This window comes from Anser cygnoides, chromosome 3 (genome assembly GCF_040182565.1).
Source record: "Anser cygnoides isolate HZ-2024a breed goose chromosome 3, Taihu_goose_T2T_genome, whole genome shotgun sequence".
In the NCBI taxonomy this organism is placed as follows: Eukaryota; Metazoa; Chordata; class Aves; order Anseriformes; family Anatidae; genus Anser; species Anser cygnoides.
Genome location: NC_089875.1, coordinates 82,938,765 through 82,956,504, shown reverse-complemented (window position 1 = coordinate 82,956,504; position 17,740 = coordinate 82,938,765). Strand labels below are relative to the sequence as shown.

General features: G+C 36.9%; 1 protein-coding gene across 2 annotated transcripts in view; it reads right to left on the bottom strand.

The window, feature by feature from the left end:
- MDN1 (midasin AAA ATPase 1) overlaps positions 1-17,740 on the bottom strand; it is a 98,249-nt gene that overhangs the window by 54,202 nt on the left and 26,307 nt on the right. For both annotated transcript variants that reach the window (XM_066994537.1, XM_066994535.1), the window contains exons 20-41: positions 17,151-17,264; positions 16,360-16,507; positions 16,066-16,176; positions 15,134-15,285; positions 14,269-14,447; positions 13,703-13,911; positions 13,044-13,190; positions 12,109-12,250; positions 11,838-11,972; positions 11,620-11,758; positions 10,631-10,769; positions 10,407-10,537; positions 8,703-8,847; positions 7,536-7,665; positions 6,743-6,976; positions 5,800-5,997; positions 4,186-4,394; positions 3,534-3,656; positions 2,566-2,763; positions 2,367-2,474; positions 948-1,136; positions 36-125 (exon numbers count right to left, since the gene is read on the bottom strand). In XM_066994537.1, coding sequence (XP_066850638.1) covers positions 36-125; positions 948-1,136; positions 2,367-2,474; positions 2,566-2,763; positions 3,534-3,656; positions 4,186-4,394; positions 5,800-5,997; positions 6,743-6,976; positions 7,536-7,665; positions 8,703-8,847; positions 10,407-10,537; positions 10,631-10,769; positions 11,620-11,758; positions 11,838-11,972; positions 12,109-12,250; positions 13,044-13,190; positions 13,703-13,911; positions 14,269-14,447; positions 15,134-15,285; positions 16,066-16,176; positions 16,360-16,507; positions 17,151-17,264 — 3,370 coding nt within the window. The remainder of the gene's footprint in view (positions 1-35; positions 126-947; positions 1,137-2,366; positions 2,475-2,565; positions 2,764-3,533; positions 3,657-4,185; positions 4,395-5,799; positions 5,998-6,742; positions 6,977-7,535; positions 7,666-8,702; positions 8,848-10,406; positions 10,538-10,630; positions 10,770-11,619; positions 11,759-11,837; positions 11,973-12,108; positions 12,251-13,043; positions 13,191-13,702; positions 13,912-14,268; positions 14,448-15,133; positions 15,286-16,065; positions 16,177-16,359; positions 16,508-17,150; positions 17,265-17,740) is intronic.

Sequence of the window (17,740 nt, the reverse complement as noted above, 5' to 3'; positions counted from 1 at the left end):
TCTCACCACTCCTTTATGTCTTGCCAACAGCTTACCTGAATGTTATATGGAGTGATGTGAAAATCTCTTGTTCCTGTGTATACGTCAGCCTCTTGGCCAAAAACGTCTTTAAATACAGATATAACCTAAAACAGTTGAAAGAGCAGATGAGACTAATAAACTTATCCATTGTTTTAAAGACGTGCATCGCAAGTAGCCTTCCCCTCTCGACTTCACAGCAGTGTCATAGTAACTAACACAGCTTAGTCACAAGTGTCATTTCATTCAAAGTGCAGAAAATAAAGTGAGTATGAGCTACCAACAGCATCTCCTTCATTTACCACACTTCCTGCAATTTGAAATACTGTAAGTAATGTTTCGCTAACAAAATAGTAGTGAAGAAATGACTCCGTGAGTTCTTTGATAACACATGAAAAAATACAATAATACCACAGGAGAAGGAATGTAAACCCATGAGAAAAATATCCAGTCACATTTGGTAAGCATCTTCAGTCTCACAGTTTGACGTCTAACTTAATACCATTGAAGTGTGAAATTAAAAAACAGGCAACAGAGGGCTAAGTAGTTGGCGAAGGGCTATTTCTCCTCTCTGCTCTTTCCCCCCCCAGAAATGCAGGCAAACCATTCCATTTCTGTAAGAATGTTATTTAGCACTGAATCACAGAACGATATAGTGTTTTGCTCTTGTTTTAAGTCCTTTGTTATTCTACTTGCCTTTATGTACATCGGCTTTCTGCTTTTATGCTAATAGATAATTAAATTGATATTTTAAAAGACAATTGGAACTGATATGGATATTAAAACAAAAAAGTCAAAACAAACCTATTTTTCTTTTGAACAAGGCGATATCTAAGAATGAATTGCAAGGCACTTTCAAATTTACATTTCAGTTTCTGGAAATACTTCTTGACAACCTGAACAGCCAGGAAAGAGAACACACATCTTACCTTTTCTTTGTCCTCCCTGGTTCTCATTCTTTCTCCATATACCAAAAATACATGCTGGCCTGGATCGTAACAACCTGGCGATTGGTCAACAAGCATAAGCTGGCACCAGCGGAAAAGATCACGTAAGTTGAACTCCCAAGGTCCTCCTTTCTGTCCCCACTTTTTTTCAGCCATTACTTCTTTGTCAATCTGAAAAAAATAGTAATTAAAAAATCATAAATATATATATATATATATAATTTATAATTATATATAATATATATGTGTATATATATGTATTTTACACCATCCGTGTACTGGTCTCCAAATATTAAAAAATAAATAAAAATTCATCTGAATTTCTGCCTTTGGCACCACTTAAAAGACAGACAACAGGAGAAAGAAAGTTGTATTCACTTTCCTGAAGATGTCAGAAACTAAATCTTGATTTAGTTTGTTTCCCATGTACTAATTCTCTATCACGCTACTCGAAGTTGAATTGATGAATTCATCCCCACAACCCAGTACCATAAATGAATGGTTAGTAAGATGCTGCCACAAAGTATTTTATGTAAGGCCACAGAATGCTACTTTCTCTTAACACTACTACAATTTTTTTGTTTCATGACATGAAGATTAATTGTGATTAAATGCAATTTCAGAAGCATAAGCATAAACATGCTGTGAATTTTAAATCCTGCACTTTTCACAAAATCTAAGCCAAAAATAAGCTAATAAGTTGATTTATTGTAATTAATGCTTGTTGAAAACCTTTTAAATTAGAACAATTTTAGATCTGAGCATCTCTGAATCCTTTGCCATAGACAAATCCTATCAGGAAAGATTTTCCCTTTATTAGTCTCACTGTTTCAGAAAAACGCTACATATCCTTCAAAGCTTCTGCTTCTGAGAAGGTCAGGTGCTGCTTTCACTTGATCCTAATTACTCTAACAACAGCCCGTAATAAAAAGCAGATTAGAAATTCAGACAGAAATATACATGTTATCTCTTATTAAAGGGAGAGCTCATTTTGTTTCTGCTTTAAGAATAGCCATTATGTATACAAAACTTATTTTCTCAACTTACTTCATCAAGATACCAAACCATAATTACGTCCAAAATTTCATAAAACAAAGTTTTTAAAAAAATATTTAACAAGATATGTAATATATTTATATATATGTATATATATTAACAATATATATCTTCCTTGAAAAATAAATGCCTCTTCAGTTACCAACCAAGTAATCACATCTGATTGCAGTGGTAAAAGAATTCACACGGTATTTAGTAGTGTTCTTTACTTTCTTCTGCTTATATTTCCATTCCTCTTTCACCCACACACTTCTCTACAGAAGTGCTGGGAAATATAACATTAGACTTTTTTTTAATCTTATTGTATTCTGCTTACTTCTACATAAAATTAAAATGTATATTTACCTTGTTATTGAAAGCAACCATTTTAGCAATAATACTTTTATCAATGGCAGGAAACAGCGTATTCCCAATAAACTCCATATCTGCTGCTGACAGTGGATCAACATACACCTATAGAATCGAGAACACGTAGTGTGTTGATATAGCCAGAAAACTACAAGACAAGTTCATGGTATAGTTTGAATCAAACAAATAAGCTTGCCTGAGTAAATCTATTAAGAAAGGACTTGGGCAGACCCTTTCTTCCACCTCCTTGTCTGTATGGATTCTGGCATCCAAAAATCTTAGTCTTCTTGTGCTGTACATGAAAATTCATTCCCAATTCGGGAACATAAATCTCTGCTCTGTGGTCAAAGCATGCATTTAGCCCCTCTAATACAGACTGAGAAGCCAGATTCAGCTGAGGAAAGAAATAAAGATACAATATTAATGCCCTACAAAACACTTTCTCATAATCTCTAGACAACAAGCTGGGATACACTGAACATAAAATTAAATTTCCTTTAAATTTCATGGTTGTTTAGAAGTGGTATTCTTTACAACAGGAGAAGAAGGTAAGCAAACATTTAAAAATTTGAGATTTTACACTTGGCAATAATTAAAATGCACACTGCACTAGAAAGCATTAGGCACGTGAAACCTACGGTGGCAGAATAGTTAACACTGCCAAAATGAATCTCTTCTTGATATCAATCAGTACCCAACACAGTGTATTAATCCCAGCAAAAGGCCTTCTATTTCAGTGAAGTTACAGTCATGGAAGAGTGCATGTCCCAGAACTTGTGTTGATTACTTCCTGCCCTTCCTCCTCCCCTCCCAAAGAAAAGTATCAAAAGCGTTGGCTTTCTGCAGTAATTTAGGCTGAGATTCAACCCTCATCCTGCTGTCTAAAAGTCAGAGGTCCAGTTAAAGCTGATCTTCTGCACTTCCTCTGTGGGGGGCCTATGGATAGAGGGACTCCTAGAGGGAGATTCATCATCTTAAGTGTAAAGATCACCTCCAACCAGGCACAAGACATAAATAATTAAAATCTAGCAAAATTAATTTCAGACACCAACCCTCACAGGTATTTGGGGGTCCTACATGCCAGAATATATCCTACATGCCAAAATCAAGACTTTTGCTCTTCTGGAATATTCCATTTTATTTGTGCCCAACACTTTAAATTACCTCATCTAACACAATCCAGTGTCCAGCCTTTAATGCTGCTAGTAGTGGTCCATCTCGCCAGGCAAACTCTCCTCCCCTCCCACCTTCAACAGGCAAGTCTGTCCCAAACAAGTCTGTCACATCCTTTGGAAGTTAAGAACGGCAAAAGAAAAAATTACAAAACTGCAAACAAGTTCAAAACCAACCATTGTTATCTTTACCTCACATTTTATCCCTCTGCTTTAAATATTGCTTAAGTACTAAAAAAGGAATAAATAATTAATAAATAAAAGCAGTAATTGCAAGATGCTAAGAGTTACTATGTTTAACGACAGAAAATTGAATTGGAACAACAAAAAACCCTACAAATAGAAAAAAAAGCACCTTAAAGCTGCTTTCAAGTAACTTTGCACAAGCCAAGCAAAACATAGGAGGCAAAGATACACATTCACGAGCAAGGAACACAAAAATTTGGGAGTTAGCATTCACTCGTGTAAGCTCAATGTTCTTTCTCATTTCCCCCTTCCCCTTTACTCCTTTGACCATGAAGAAAACACTGCCATTTCAGACTCAGTGCCACAGTTGAAAGAACTGTGCTTTTTAGGTAAAAAAAAAAAACAAAAAACCTCCCCCACCATAAACACTAAGTTACAAAGATAGTATTTTATTCTACCGTCTGCTCAGACAGGTTGATTCGAACAAGACAGTTTCCTGAGGCCTTTGCCAGGGCAGCTACTAGACTGGTCTTGCCCACACCTGGTGACCCTTCCAACAAAATAGGTTTGTTAAGCTGTAGGGCTCTCAACAGTCTCTGTGCATTCACTGCTGTAGTCCCAGCATTTAGAGCATAATCCGTAATGCCATTCCTCTGATGAACAGGGCCTAAAACAAAGGAAAAGAAAACGAGAAACAATTAAGCCAGAGTATTTATACTGCTGACAATGTGCTTCTGAAAGCAATCACTCTGCCTGTTAACTGCTGATCTCATTACAGCAAGCAATGGAGATCAAGCTTGTAAATTATTCTCAAAGATGAGGCACATATATTTTCTATTTGACCCACAGCTGTGACTGTGGGACTACATGCCCTTATCCACTTGTTTATGTGGTACTTTTCAAGAAAAAAAAAAAAACACTGTAAGATTTTATTACTGAAAAATTCTGTGCTTGCACTTCAGACACCATGAATCTAAAAATCAAAACAGCTTTTGAAAAATTGGCACTGAAGGATACAATTCAGACATGTTATAAAGCAGCATATTAATCTGTTCAATATACTGCCAGTTCTGTGAAAGAGTACTTTAGTTAAAGTGTGCTGCTAGGCACATCTTTTCTTCCATGTTATTAGGAGATACGATGAGAGAGTACTGAGCTTCTCATCTGTCAAATTCCAACCAGTATAATGCACTGGGACACCACTCCCCAAATTCTGTAATACAGCATTTCTCAGGTTATAAATAATATTAATCACCAAACTTATCTTATAGATCTTTAAACCTGTTTAGTATGAAAGAGAACCTTCCTTTTCTGATCCCTAGTGATCCAGAGGAAACTAAAAAATTTACAAACAGCATTATCTTGTACAATTTTATAAATGACTAACACAATCTATAGTATCAAAGCGTTCAATGATGAATGACAAATGTAGCACTGGCAACACACTACATAGCTCAGTATTACCAGAAATTAGACAGGTGAACTAGAAAGTTGACAGCTGAATCTCTACCACTTTCTGGTCACGTCACTGTGTTTTACGAGTGGAAACCAGTATTTGGATAGTTCTTCTTGTGTTAATTTGACACATGAGAAACTGAAATGCAGAGATTAAGTAACTTTGGAAAAATCACAGCAAATCTTCGAGAGGATATAGCAAGGCAGGACATCGGAGTTCTGGTTAGAATTGTACCTTGGAACCCTGCTTCCCGTGCATTACACAAGGCCCACAGTGAGCTGTAGCTTTAGCTGAAGTTAGTGGATGTTCTGACCATGCAAAGTGATAGAAAACTACAGCTCAGAAGTAAAGATGCCACATTACACCAAAAAAAACAAGTCTACTAAAACTAGGCTACTAACTAGTCATCTTAAGAGGTCAAAGAAAGCAATTAACAGACATCTTAACTGCAATTAACACACTTGGAGTCAGAAAAGCCATTTTCCTAAACTTTAGAAGAAACTACTAACTGTGCTATAACAGTTTAGGCATCCTACTTAGATCTAGTTAGTAACAGAACTATAAGGATTAAAAAAAAGCACAGAATAAATGTCCACCCACTCCCACAGTCTCTTGCCTCTTGGAATAAAAAATGGGTCGATTCCCATGAAGTCATCCATCCACACAAACTCCTTCTCCTTTGTTCTGTCATAAATCTTTAGTTCATTCTTCTGATAACCGGTCAGCTCAAGGAATTGACTCATTTTCTCACATAAGAATGTCAGGCATTTTTCACGAGCTAATAAAGCCGTATCAGCTGAGCAGGATGTTGTACCTGTAATTAGGAAAGTTAAGTGCTCTTCAGAACCATAACTAGGCATATTCATCTAATGACTAACGAGACTGAATTCTTTCAGATACTCATTTTGCACAGAACTCTGTTTCAGGTACATATTTGGTGCTAGTACTGAAAGCACCAGTAAGCAAAAGCACTGTAACAGAGAAATTGTTCTATGAGCAACAGCAGTAAAGACATTTTATTTCAAAAAGTCTTTCTTCTGCCATCACTATCATCCTGATCTCTTGTCATAATTCCCAAAAACTTCTTTCCCTGCATTTCTTGTGGCATTTCACTTTTCCTTCCTCTTCCTCTCTCTCCTATTTACCAGCTGGGCCAGTGGCAAACATACAGGGATGAGTTCTGAGCTATGCCCATGATACTGGCTAGCAGGACCGTGCTAGCCTCTGGGCTGGGGGAGTGAGAATAACACATGGTCGTGCAGTTAAATACTGTATCACAATATATCAGTTCAGAAGACTTGTTAAAAAAACATATGCTTCCTTTATTTGTGTGCTTGCCTTTGAAATATTATTACTACCTGCAATTTACTTAAGCTTGCTGTATTATACAAACTCACTACTGAAACAGAAAATAACAGGACGTTGTCAAATGGAAATGAAAATGTCTACCATAAGTGTCCCATGCTACCCAAAAAGCATTTTGTCTGCATTCCACTCATACATATCAATACAAATAACTTCCAATTTTTTCGCTATCAAAATAACACTGAAAGACATACCTGATCCTATTCCATCAATGTACACCAAACACGCAGCATGGACAAAGGACATCATTGGTGAAATATAAAGAAGACTATGTTCATTGGCAGAATCCAATTCTTCACCTTTTGCCATGACATTCATAAAATTAACCCATGATAAGATGTCTCGCACGCTGAGAATACACTGGCGACCAAATTCTTGATTAGTCAGCCATTCAACGAAGTCCATCATAAGCTCTGCTATGTCTGCCCCTGAAAAAAAAAAGTCATAAATTAATGCAATTATCAAAAGAATTTTACTAGTCAAATCTACTATGTTGTCATATAATAAGCATTGGTATAGTGTACATACAACTGTAATGCATGAATGTGGGTAGGTACTCTATTCCCTAACAGGCATGATAACCTAATAGCAAATCTATGCCTGTGCTATGTGACAGACTCTTTTAAATTCAAGTACAAAGACAGAGTCCAGCGAATATTAACAGTGAAGCTGCTGGCAGAAAACAAAATGCTAGTTCTTTCAATACCTTACATTGGAACTAAGATTTGGCACCGAGGGGCTGGAGATAATTCAGCTACCTAGTTGGTGAATTAAATGAATACTGTCTTGATCTTACTTCTGGCTAGTCACACAATATACGCTATGAAGGAAGCGCAGAGCCCATAATATTTTGTAACTGTCCCCAGAGAGAAATGTACTTTCAATAAAAGGTACACATCAGTGTAAATTCTGAGGAAAGTTTAACAGCAGTAAATAACTTTTTTTTTCTTAATAATGTTTGAAGTTGAACACACAAGAAATACCTACCTTGACGCTTTATTCCAGTCAGAGACAATCCTGGATGAAGATTGTGTTTTACAATCTGTATCAAATCATCACGCCCATTGCTTTGTGGACACCATATTTCCGTAAACCTATTGCGCAATGCAGGAGAAAGCTGCAAACAAGAAGAACTACATAGCAATTCATTTCACACTACATCCCATTTGACAGGGCCACTTTTTAGATAAAAATTTTGAAAGCGTGTGAATTTTAAAATTTCTAGTAGTGGCATCAATGCAGGATCAGCTGATAAATGAGAAAATTCAAAAGAATATGGAAAAAAACCAAGCTGGTTTGCAAGCACTAAAGCTCCATTTCATTCCAGGTTGCGATGCATCAAACAATGGCTATGTAATCTCTCTTGTCCCTTTGCTTACAGGAGTAAACTATCATATGGAAATTTACCTTCAATTACAACTCCTTTCTGTAATTCCTTTTACTCTGCCTGAATTAGTGAAGCAAAATACATTAGCAATGCAGAAATAAATCCGTTTTAAATATTTGTTTTATAAGGAATTGTTTTGTACTGTAGAAACAACCCTAATAGACTGCCCATCCTCTTTTAAGTAAAATAAAGGTCATTTCTTAGTCCTAGGTCACAGTATCCCTTAAAGGTGTTTTTGTTGTTTTGTTGTTGTTTTTAAACCTGGCTTCTAAATGACTTAAAGCAGAACTTCAGAAACTGATTTTTTTCCCCACTTACTGAGAAAGGTCTTCAGGGATAATTCATATTCACTGAAAATGAAAAGATGACTTCTAGCTGACTCTTTCTGAGAAGTGTTAAAGAGAATAATCTGTTATGCAACTTCACACTACTTGAGACTCATGTTAGAGCTAGATTTGCTTGCTTTATGAGCCACATTTCTTGTACTTGCAATATTCTGATACCAAGCCTACCTAGGGTATTTAGAAGCCTTAGGTGTTCTTCGACATTCTGCTCAGTATTGACTCACTATTGTAAAAATAATAGTACACAGAAGTGGTGGAGAACAGATGTATCCTAATCCTCCTTTAGAGCAATGAGGCAGACTCCAACCAGAAAGCACTGAATGCCAGAACTGGGATAATGCATTTTTATATTGCACCTCTATCACTAAACAGTTAATATGACCAGAAGATGTATATTATACTTCCAGTTGCTTTGACATTCACCTCTTTTTTCCCAAAGTCACCTCCCGGGTTCATGGTCGCAAAGATACGAAATTTCTTTCCTGCAACCAACAGTTCTACTTCGTTATCCTCATCATCTTGACCACCTTTTTCAGCAAGTACCAATGTCTTCTCAGCTTCAAGAACACTAAAGGGGAGGTTAAAAAAAAATCAATTTAAATTTTTTCATACTTCATTTGAAATTACTTAAGAATGAAAGTCACAAGAATTGGCCAGATTAAACATCCATTGGCCCAGAAATCGTATTTTTTTTTAAAAAAAAACACCAATATAATGTTTGTTTTTCCTAATTGCAAACTTTTCTTTCAGTCAAAAGGAAACTCTACCCAACTTTGTTGATAAGGTTCAGCTGAAGTGATTCCTCAAATAGACTTATCTAATAATGTATATAACTCACAGCTCTCCAGTTTACAAAAACTATGGTAAAATGCATATTCACAGGAGCAGATGAAGAAATCTGCACAATGATCTAGATCTCCCTATGCTGAATCTGTTTTGACTGTGATAGTAACTAGCAAGTCATCTCCTTGTCCTTATCGCAACCCACAAGCTTTTTTCATCATATCTTCTCCTTGTTTGGCTGAGGAGGTGGAGTAAGAGTGTGGCTGTGTGGTGCTTGGTTACCTACTGGTGTTAAACCACAACATAAAGTTAAGTGAACTTTATGAAGGAAGGGTAACTGCAATGATACAATGGAAAAAGGAAAAAAAAAAAGAAAAAGAAAAAAGCTTGTAACAGAGTTTGGATATGGTGGAGGAAACAGCTGCTAATCATCTCAACATAAAGGATAATGGAAAAAGACCAAAAATGAAAGATACTTCTGCAAACACTCAACTGTGTATTTTAAGACTTGTTAGAAAAAAAGTAGAAAGAAAGCTAGATTCTCCTTCTAGTATTTGAGAAGATGCATCATTTTCAAGAACTCACTGACAAGCTGAAAAATTAATATTGTAAAATAGGGATTTTGCTTGTAGTTTTATTTTCCAGCTTGCCTCATGTTGTGTACTGTTTTTAGATACTGTTCAAACTGTTTTAGTTGAACTGTATTTTATGTTAATTTCTTTATCTAGGGACATGAGCTATAGAATAACTATAGCCTCTCTATATAGAGTAACTATAGCCTCTCATCATCTTATTTTTGTCCATATAACAAGTACAACAATTAGTGTGCAGATCAGTCTGTAGCAGCACCATAAAGCCAAACAAAAAGCAATGGCTTTCACTAACTAAAGCATTCAAAGCAAACATAACCAGTACCAACACATTAAGCGAACCTACACATATCTGCTTTTCAATCAAAGTATCTTTTATTTTTCTAGGTAGATTAAGACTTCAGCAAGACAAGGCAGTTTCACCTTGTCTTACCTTGGTTATCTTTTACCTTAGTGATAATGTCTAACAACAAAAATTGTCTAAGAATTACTATGATAAAAACTAGCACATCTAACACATGGATGAAAATAAAAAACAAAGCAAACTGGCACAGAAGTTGAAAGATGAACAAGTCATTTGTCACTTGTCACTTGTGTCATTCTTCCTTTCAGCAAGAACTACATTATTAAGAGAGCAGTTCACCTGGACCAAGAAACAAGTGTGCCTAAAAAGCTAGATTTACCCTGCTCAAGCTTGTATGATGCTTCATTGAGGATACTTAATACTAAGCACATTTAAGACACATCAACATACCTGTTAAGTCTCTCTAGAACCGAATCATCAGCTAAAGAAATCTCATCAAGCAGAAAAAACCCTTCTTGTTTCATTGCTAAAACAAGAGGTCCATCACACCACTCAAACAGTCTAGTACTATCAGATTCCTCCTACGAAATGGAAGAGAAAATGAAAAATCATTAATAATTGTTACTTTTTGCTTCCATGGTCACAATACCAACTACTACTGATGTGAGACAAACCTGGTCATTTGACCTCTGTCTGACTGGTCGCAGTCCTCCCAGGAAGTCTGAAGTCTCCATGTGCAAATGGCAGTTCACTGAGTATAGCTTCTGATTTGTTAATGCTGCAAAGATCTGACAAATGGTAGTTTTACCACACCTGCAAAAAGTCATTTAGTTGAAAGGGCAAGAATAAAAATCAAAGCTCATTTTGGGCAGGATTCATACCTTCATTGAAGATCTACGAGGTAAAGGCCCTCAGCATGCAAATTTCCTTCTATGCCTTTCCTTGAGATAAACACATGGAAGGCGAGGCCATTATTGGCACAACTGCTGCTGACTTGCACAAGATGCATTTAATTAAAATTTAAATCAATATCTGCACTGATGGATTTCTACAGGCTCAAAAGCAAATTTATTCCAGCTTGCCCCTACGAACCAGTCCTAACATTTCAAGTGAACTGGAGATGCTACCTGTCTGGATCATGCCTAAATCTGAAGAAATAAACTGCTGAGTACCTAGAGTTCCCATTTTACATAAGATATTACTTTTCCCTTTTCCTGTGTTTTTCTTTCTTTCTCTCCCATAAAAATCTACTCTCCAAATTTAAAACGAGCAAATGAGCAGGCAGCACCTATTTTTATGACCTCCTTTAGAGCACACAGGAGTGGTGGAAAAGAAAAAAAAACATACCACACCTATATTCTCTCAACCCCTTAAAACATGCAACATGAATGTGCTCACAAACAGTGAACTTTCAATTTTACTACCTTCTATATAATTTCTATGTAGTTATACACAATGAAGACAATCCTGTTAAAGACTTCGGCTGAAAGATGTGATTGCCACCCCGCAAAAAGAACTGTGGAAAACTGCACTTGCAATTCTGCCATGACAGAGGCTTAAATATCCCAGATCAAAGAAGCACTGAAGCCTACTCAATCATTTTGCGTCTGAGTTGCTGTTGCTGCCGCCCTACAAAAAACTACATCAAAAAAAGCAAGGTTACCCAGTGTCTCCCACCAGCAGTACTGGTTCACCAAACTCCAGGGCTCTTCCCACCAAAATGGCAAGTCTCCTCATCCCTTGAGTCCAGACAATGTGGTTAAAATCTCTGCCCATCACTGACATCTGTGTGGAGAATTTAGCTGCACAACACAAAGCAATCTGTCAGCTTCAGTCACATCTAGAGAACTACTGATACTTTTTTTTTTCTAGGAAACTCACCCAGTAGCTTTTTGACACTTTCCCCTGAGAAGAGAGACTCAGGATATATTTTTTTCTTGAAATGCTTTTCAAGGACTCTCTTTATAACATCCACCTCCTCTTGTTTCCTAACTCTGCCTGCCAGAAGCATAAAACCTATAAAACAGGGGAAGAGAAAAATCAATTACTACCAGGTTAATCAGCAACTATATATATATACACTTAATAATTGGGACTAGAAAGCAATTCTGCAGAGACACTTTAAAAAATTGAAGAAAGTAGCATAGCTCACCATCATTTGCTAAGTGCTGAAGCCAGTCATAATCCTTTTCCAGCTGTTCTGCCAATCTGTACCTTTCACCCCAACGGAACAGATCCCGTAAGGTAATGAACCCATGCTTCCCAGCAAAAACTGTTGAACCTCTGCGGTAAGACTGTCGTAAGAACAAAACATGAGCCATTTTTTCAGGAACTTGTCTGACCACTTTAAGCAAGATTAATATGACATTCATTAAAACGAACTGTGTGCAAAAAAAAAATCCCAACTCACAGACCCAAACTACTTATATGTAGGCAATTTCATAGGTACTCAGGAACAAAATAATATAATTAAGTAAAAATAAGAAGAACACAGGTACATGGATTAAAACAAGATCCAAGCAAAAGATTAGGTTCTATACCAAAATGGATGTTAACACTTTTATGTTTTACTTTACTTCAATACAGAAAAATAAACTAAGAACACCCAGTCTAGAAAGCTACAGGAAATGTGTCCTCTGATTTGTGCTGCTGCAATTGCTTTAAAATATGAGATAGTGTTAGCTAGCTACTAAGTTTTAAGTGTTTGTTAAACATAGGAGCATCAGAACACAGCCAAAATTATTGCTTAAAAATAGTACCAAATTTAGCGTGGCCCAAAAACTGCTACAAATCTATTATTACATTTTCCGCTCAGGCCAGAGAATGATTTTACACTTTAAATCACATGGCCTTCTGTTATTAATTTTCTTGTCACTGTTGTTGCTGCTAGCCTTCTCCCAAATCTGACATCACCTTCCTTATTTCTCTGTCCTAACCACTGAATTAATTACTTTAGTTGTGGGTTATCTTCACTCAATTGTGGTTTTGCATCTGCCAGTTCACAAGACCTCCCTCCAAAGGGTATCTCTACTACTTAGCACTGAAATATGTTTGCATGCCTTCTACAAAAAGAAGAAAGACTCTTACTTGCAGGTCTAACATGACTTTGACAAGCTTGCTGCAATAAGAAGGCGGCAAACTGCATCGCTTGTGCAGGATGGTTTCCAGTTCAGCGCTTGGCAGTTCATCAAAATGCAGTTCCACAAAACGATTTCTAAAGGCTCTAGACAAAACCTAAAATATGAGAAAATGTTATTGCTTGAACTTTTCCTTCAGTATTACTTATTTTATATGCCTCTTCCTATACATCCTAAGGAACATGGTTACCCCACAGTATGCAAATTAGCATACACACAAATGTAGGAAGAAAGCATAAGAGACAGTCTAAATGAGGACAAGAGCTTAAAAACAGACATCAGTAATCTAAGTCAAGTCTCTTCTCCAGCACTCTTGAACAAGAAATGCGGCATCAAATACAACAGACTTGAACTCCTCGTTCAGTAAAGCACTCAAATCTCAGCTATTCAAAATGAATTAGATATTTAGTATCTGCAAAACAAGCATCTAACCCAAACAGAACCCAGTTGTACCGAAAGTCATTGCACAAATACCTCAACCCTCTCCCTCTTCAGAGTTTCATATTAATTCTGTACAATGCATCAGAAAGTTTTCACATTACTCTCCTATGTACGATAAGGACTCATTCCCTAGGGTTGGAGTTACTCAAAGGAAATGATCATACAGACCTTCCTGCCACCATAGAGACCTGGAGGATTCTGTGTAGCAAACAGCATGAAGCGAGGGGCAGCTTTGACAACTTCCTGAGTCTCAGTAATGAACAGCTCCCTGTTATCATCCAACAATCGGTTGAGAGCTTCCAGAACATCAGTGGGAGCCAAATTCAGTTCATCTAGTACAATCCAGTAACCCTTTCTCATTGCATCTATGAGGATGCCTTAGAGGGAACAGAAAGAGCTCTCGTTAAAATCTAACAAACTAAACCAAACAGAGCAAGCATTGAGACACTTTTAGCAATCAGTTTTCACTCAGTATAAATATTAATTCAGAGAGGAAAGCAACAGTATTGTTTAAGTTGTTGAATTATTTTCTTTATTACATGCAGTAGGACAAGTAGCGATGAGACAAACGTGAACTCAAGAATTCACTGAAATTCACACGACTATCAATAGGCAAATACTAACTTTATGGAAAGTCTTCTCTCCATTTTGGTAAAACAGGCACATTAGGCAGAAAAGAAAGCAAGCAGTGAAGTAAGACATGAATTTGAAGTGAATGTAATATCCCCACTCACCTTCCTTAAACACCAACTTCCCAGAGGCATCTGATGTATAACAGCCAATATATTCCTGGATGTCGGTATGCTCATGATTGTTAATCCTTACACAATGGTTCCCAGTAGCAGCAGCCAACCAGCGAATTAAACTGGTTTTACCAACAGAGGTCTCTCCTTGAATCAGTACTGGATGAGTCCTAAAAGGTACAACCAAAACAGCAATTTAAAAGCATGAGTCATATCTTTCTCATATACAAGGTAACAGGTATTATTTGGAATTCAAAATTTCCATAGATCCTTTTGTACCAACATTACCAAGATATCATGATTTAACTCATTTTGAATTTCTAAGATCATATACTAAAATGGTAACATAAGTAACTTTACCCCCAAGTGCTAACTGCTACCCACAAAGTATACTGTGAGGGCAGTGAGGCCCTGGCACAGGTTGCCCAGAGAAGCTGTGGATGCCCCATCCCTGGAGGTGTTCAAGGCCAGGATGGATGGGGCTTTGGGCAACCTGGAATGGTGGGAGGTGTCCCTGCCCATGGCGGGGGTGGGGGTGGAATTGGATGATCTTTAAGGTCCCTTCCAATCCAAACTATTCTGTGATTCTGTAAGTTTTTTGATGGCAGTGTGAAATAAGCAGGTTGTTCTTCTAACTGCTAATTTCTAGATTATCACTTAAATAAAACTCATTACAGCAATAAGGTGGTTTAAGAAGAAAAGAAATAGCTATATAAATTCAAATTGCTGCATAATGAAAAGTTAACTATAAAATAAAAGGAAAATGGACATTACTCGTGCTAAACAACAAAGACTAGGTGACACAATACGTAATATTTAACTTTTTACTAACAGAAAAAAAAATAAACAGACATACCCTGCAGACACAACTCTGACAATGTCTTTCAGATTAAGCTTAACTGAAGGGGTTAGCACATAAGTCTCATCTACCATAGGTTCTTTATCCCCAGCTGAAATCCAGTATCCTTCTATATTTATAAATTTCTCTCCTTGGGGTTTTGGTATTTGCTGAGGAGAGATGACAGCAGAAGTAAAGATTATACAAATGAGTTTCAATTTGCTAATGAAGACAACTACTGTTATACCACTGTAACATTCTCTAAGAAGTCATTTTAAATTACTCCCTGAGCACTCCTGCAGTAAGCACTGTCCCCTTGTCACAGAATGCAAATTACATGAAAAGCCTGAGCAGATTATTTCAAGGTCACAGAGCAGGAATCTTTGCCAGCACCATGAAAAAAAAAAGTTTCCCAAGACATTCTCCTAGCACATTTTAAAATACACTTCCAAATGGCAAATTGGCTTTTAACTTTCCATATACGTAATAGTTGCTGCCACGAAGGTTTTTATTCTGAAACAAATACACATCTCTTACAACTGGCTTTCCTATCCCAGCTGCCCACTCAGCCATGCAAACGCATTCTGGGCTCTCAGAACTAGTAAGGTTCTTCCTTTCCCACTAGAGACAAACCAAAGATGTTTGCTTTATATCCATATATTCGGCATTTGGAATCTAAAAATGAAAAGCCTGTGAAAGCTCCTCAAAAACCTGTAAGCTTTACAATTGGAGTCACTATTATATTAAGCTGCCTACACTTGACAATGCTATAATCACCAGTCCTCCATTTTTTTTGTACTAATGAATAAACCAGCTAACATATGGGCATTTCATTTCAAATGACTGTGAGATTGTGTGAAGGAAATGTGGGAGAAAGAAGGCACAGAAAGCTACTCAAAATAAATTCTGCTCTGAAAATCAACCAGCTCAAAGTAGGCCTTGTTACCTACCTGCTTGAGAAGACTTTTGATGTTGCCAGAGACTATATGCTGGCAAATTAGCTTTTGAACTATTGGATGAGAAATTCTGTCAAGCTGCGTCAGAAAGCTCAAACAGAAGCCCTAAGAAAAAAAAGTTATTGCCAGTGAATAAGTGAAAAATGATTAGGAGGAAAAAAACAAAAACAGACAAACAATTAAAAGAATCATTTGACTTCAACACTGTACCCCGAAGAGGTTTTTCCTTTACCCAAACAGACTGTAGTGAATACACAAACGGAAATAAACCCCGACGTAGGTAATCACCTCATACAGCGAGCGTGGTATGCTGCTACATGGATTAGATGCTGCAAATCTCAACGCCCTGCAAAGCGTACGGAGACTGTAATGAGGTCTGTGGCCAGTTCCATCCACCAGCTTTGTTTCTGCTTCCTTTCTCACAGCTAAGTAAAAGCTGCAAAAATAAAGAGTGCAACCGGTTCCAGTTACATAGTGTTTTTAGTGATTAGAGCATTGCTCTAAGGAATTAATCCCAAAGTACGACCACTTAAGCTTATCTCCAACTGCTGCTTTCTTTAGAAGCTCTAGGCTGGGGAAGCCATGCCACACTCTGCTATCAGTATAATCCGTGAAACGAAGCAATAGAATATTTCAGAACCTTATTTTTGAGAGCTTGATACACTGAGAATAACTGTAAACGAGAAGTATCCTAAGCACTTAACAGTTCTTCAGTGAGATTATATGCCTTATTCTATGGGAAAGAAAGGTTACTTGTTAAACACACAAGATTTTAATTGATGTAACCTAGAGAAACAAAACGTTTTCCATCTCTAAGATGGAAAAGAAGGTTGCAACAAGAGTGTTTTTTAACTGGTGTCACCAAGAAAGCATTTCTGAAATAGAGAAAGCGAATCTCCTCCCCATGAGTACAGAAACCTTCAGAATGAAGATGACATCTACCCTGCTTTCTAAGGCTGTGAGAATTGCTATGTATGGAGCACTATTGTGTTTCCTTAAACAGTCCAACCAGATTAGTTGTGTACTTCCTTTTTGTGCTTTATTCCATCAAGGATTTCAAGAGATTACAACCAACTTACTTCACAATTCCTTGCACTGTGTTTTTGCTCACGTTCAAGCCTCTAAGGTAATCCATAATAAGAACTTGCAAGTCTCCTTCATTTCTCAATTCTTCTACATAAAGTTCAGTAAACCTTTAAGAGTCAAATCAATCCATAACATTTAGACATCTGACAACATTAGAAAAAATTCTGAAATTTTTTTTTTGACAAATGCAAATAAAAATTCATTTTAACTTAACAAGCCACATTGAATATTTCAGCTTCATTGTTCTGCATCACATTCTCTTTCTTTCCTCTCCTTTCACTATTAACCCCAGAGAGCTAGTAGCAATTAAATCTTACTTTCTCACTAATAACTGCAAATGATTAGTTGCATGTAGTAACTGCATATGTATACTTTTGCACAGTATCCATGAAACTGATGGAGGACTACATGTGCAACTTCCGGAAAAACTGTATTAAGTACAAGGGAAAGACCTTTGCATTCGGGAACAGTACTGAGGAATGAATTTGCCACATCTCCAGTTTTCCCAGCCACAGTTTTAATTCCAGTATTCTAAATATCGTGCATCTGTTCTACCATGTAATCCACCTTTCTTCTGAGTGAA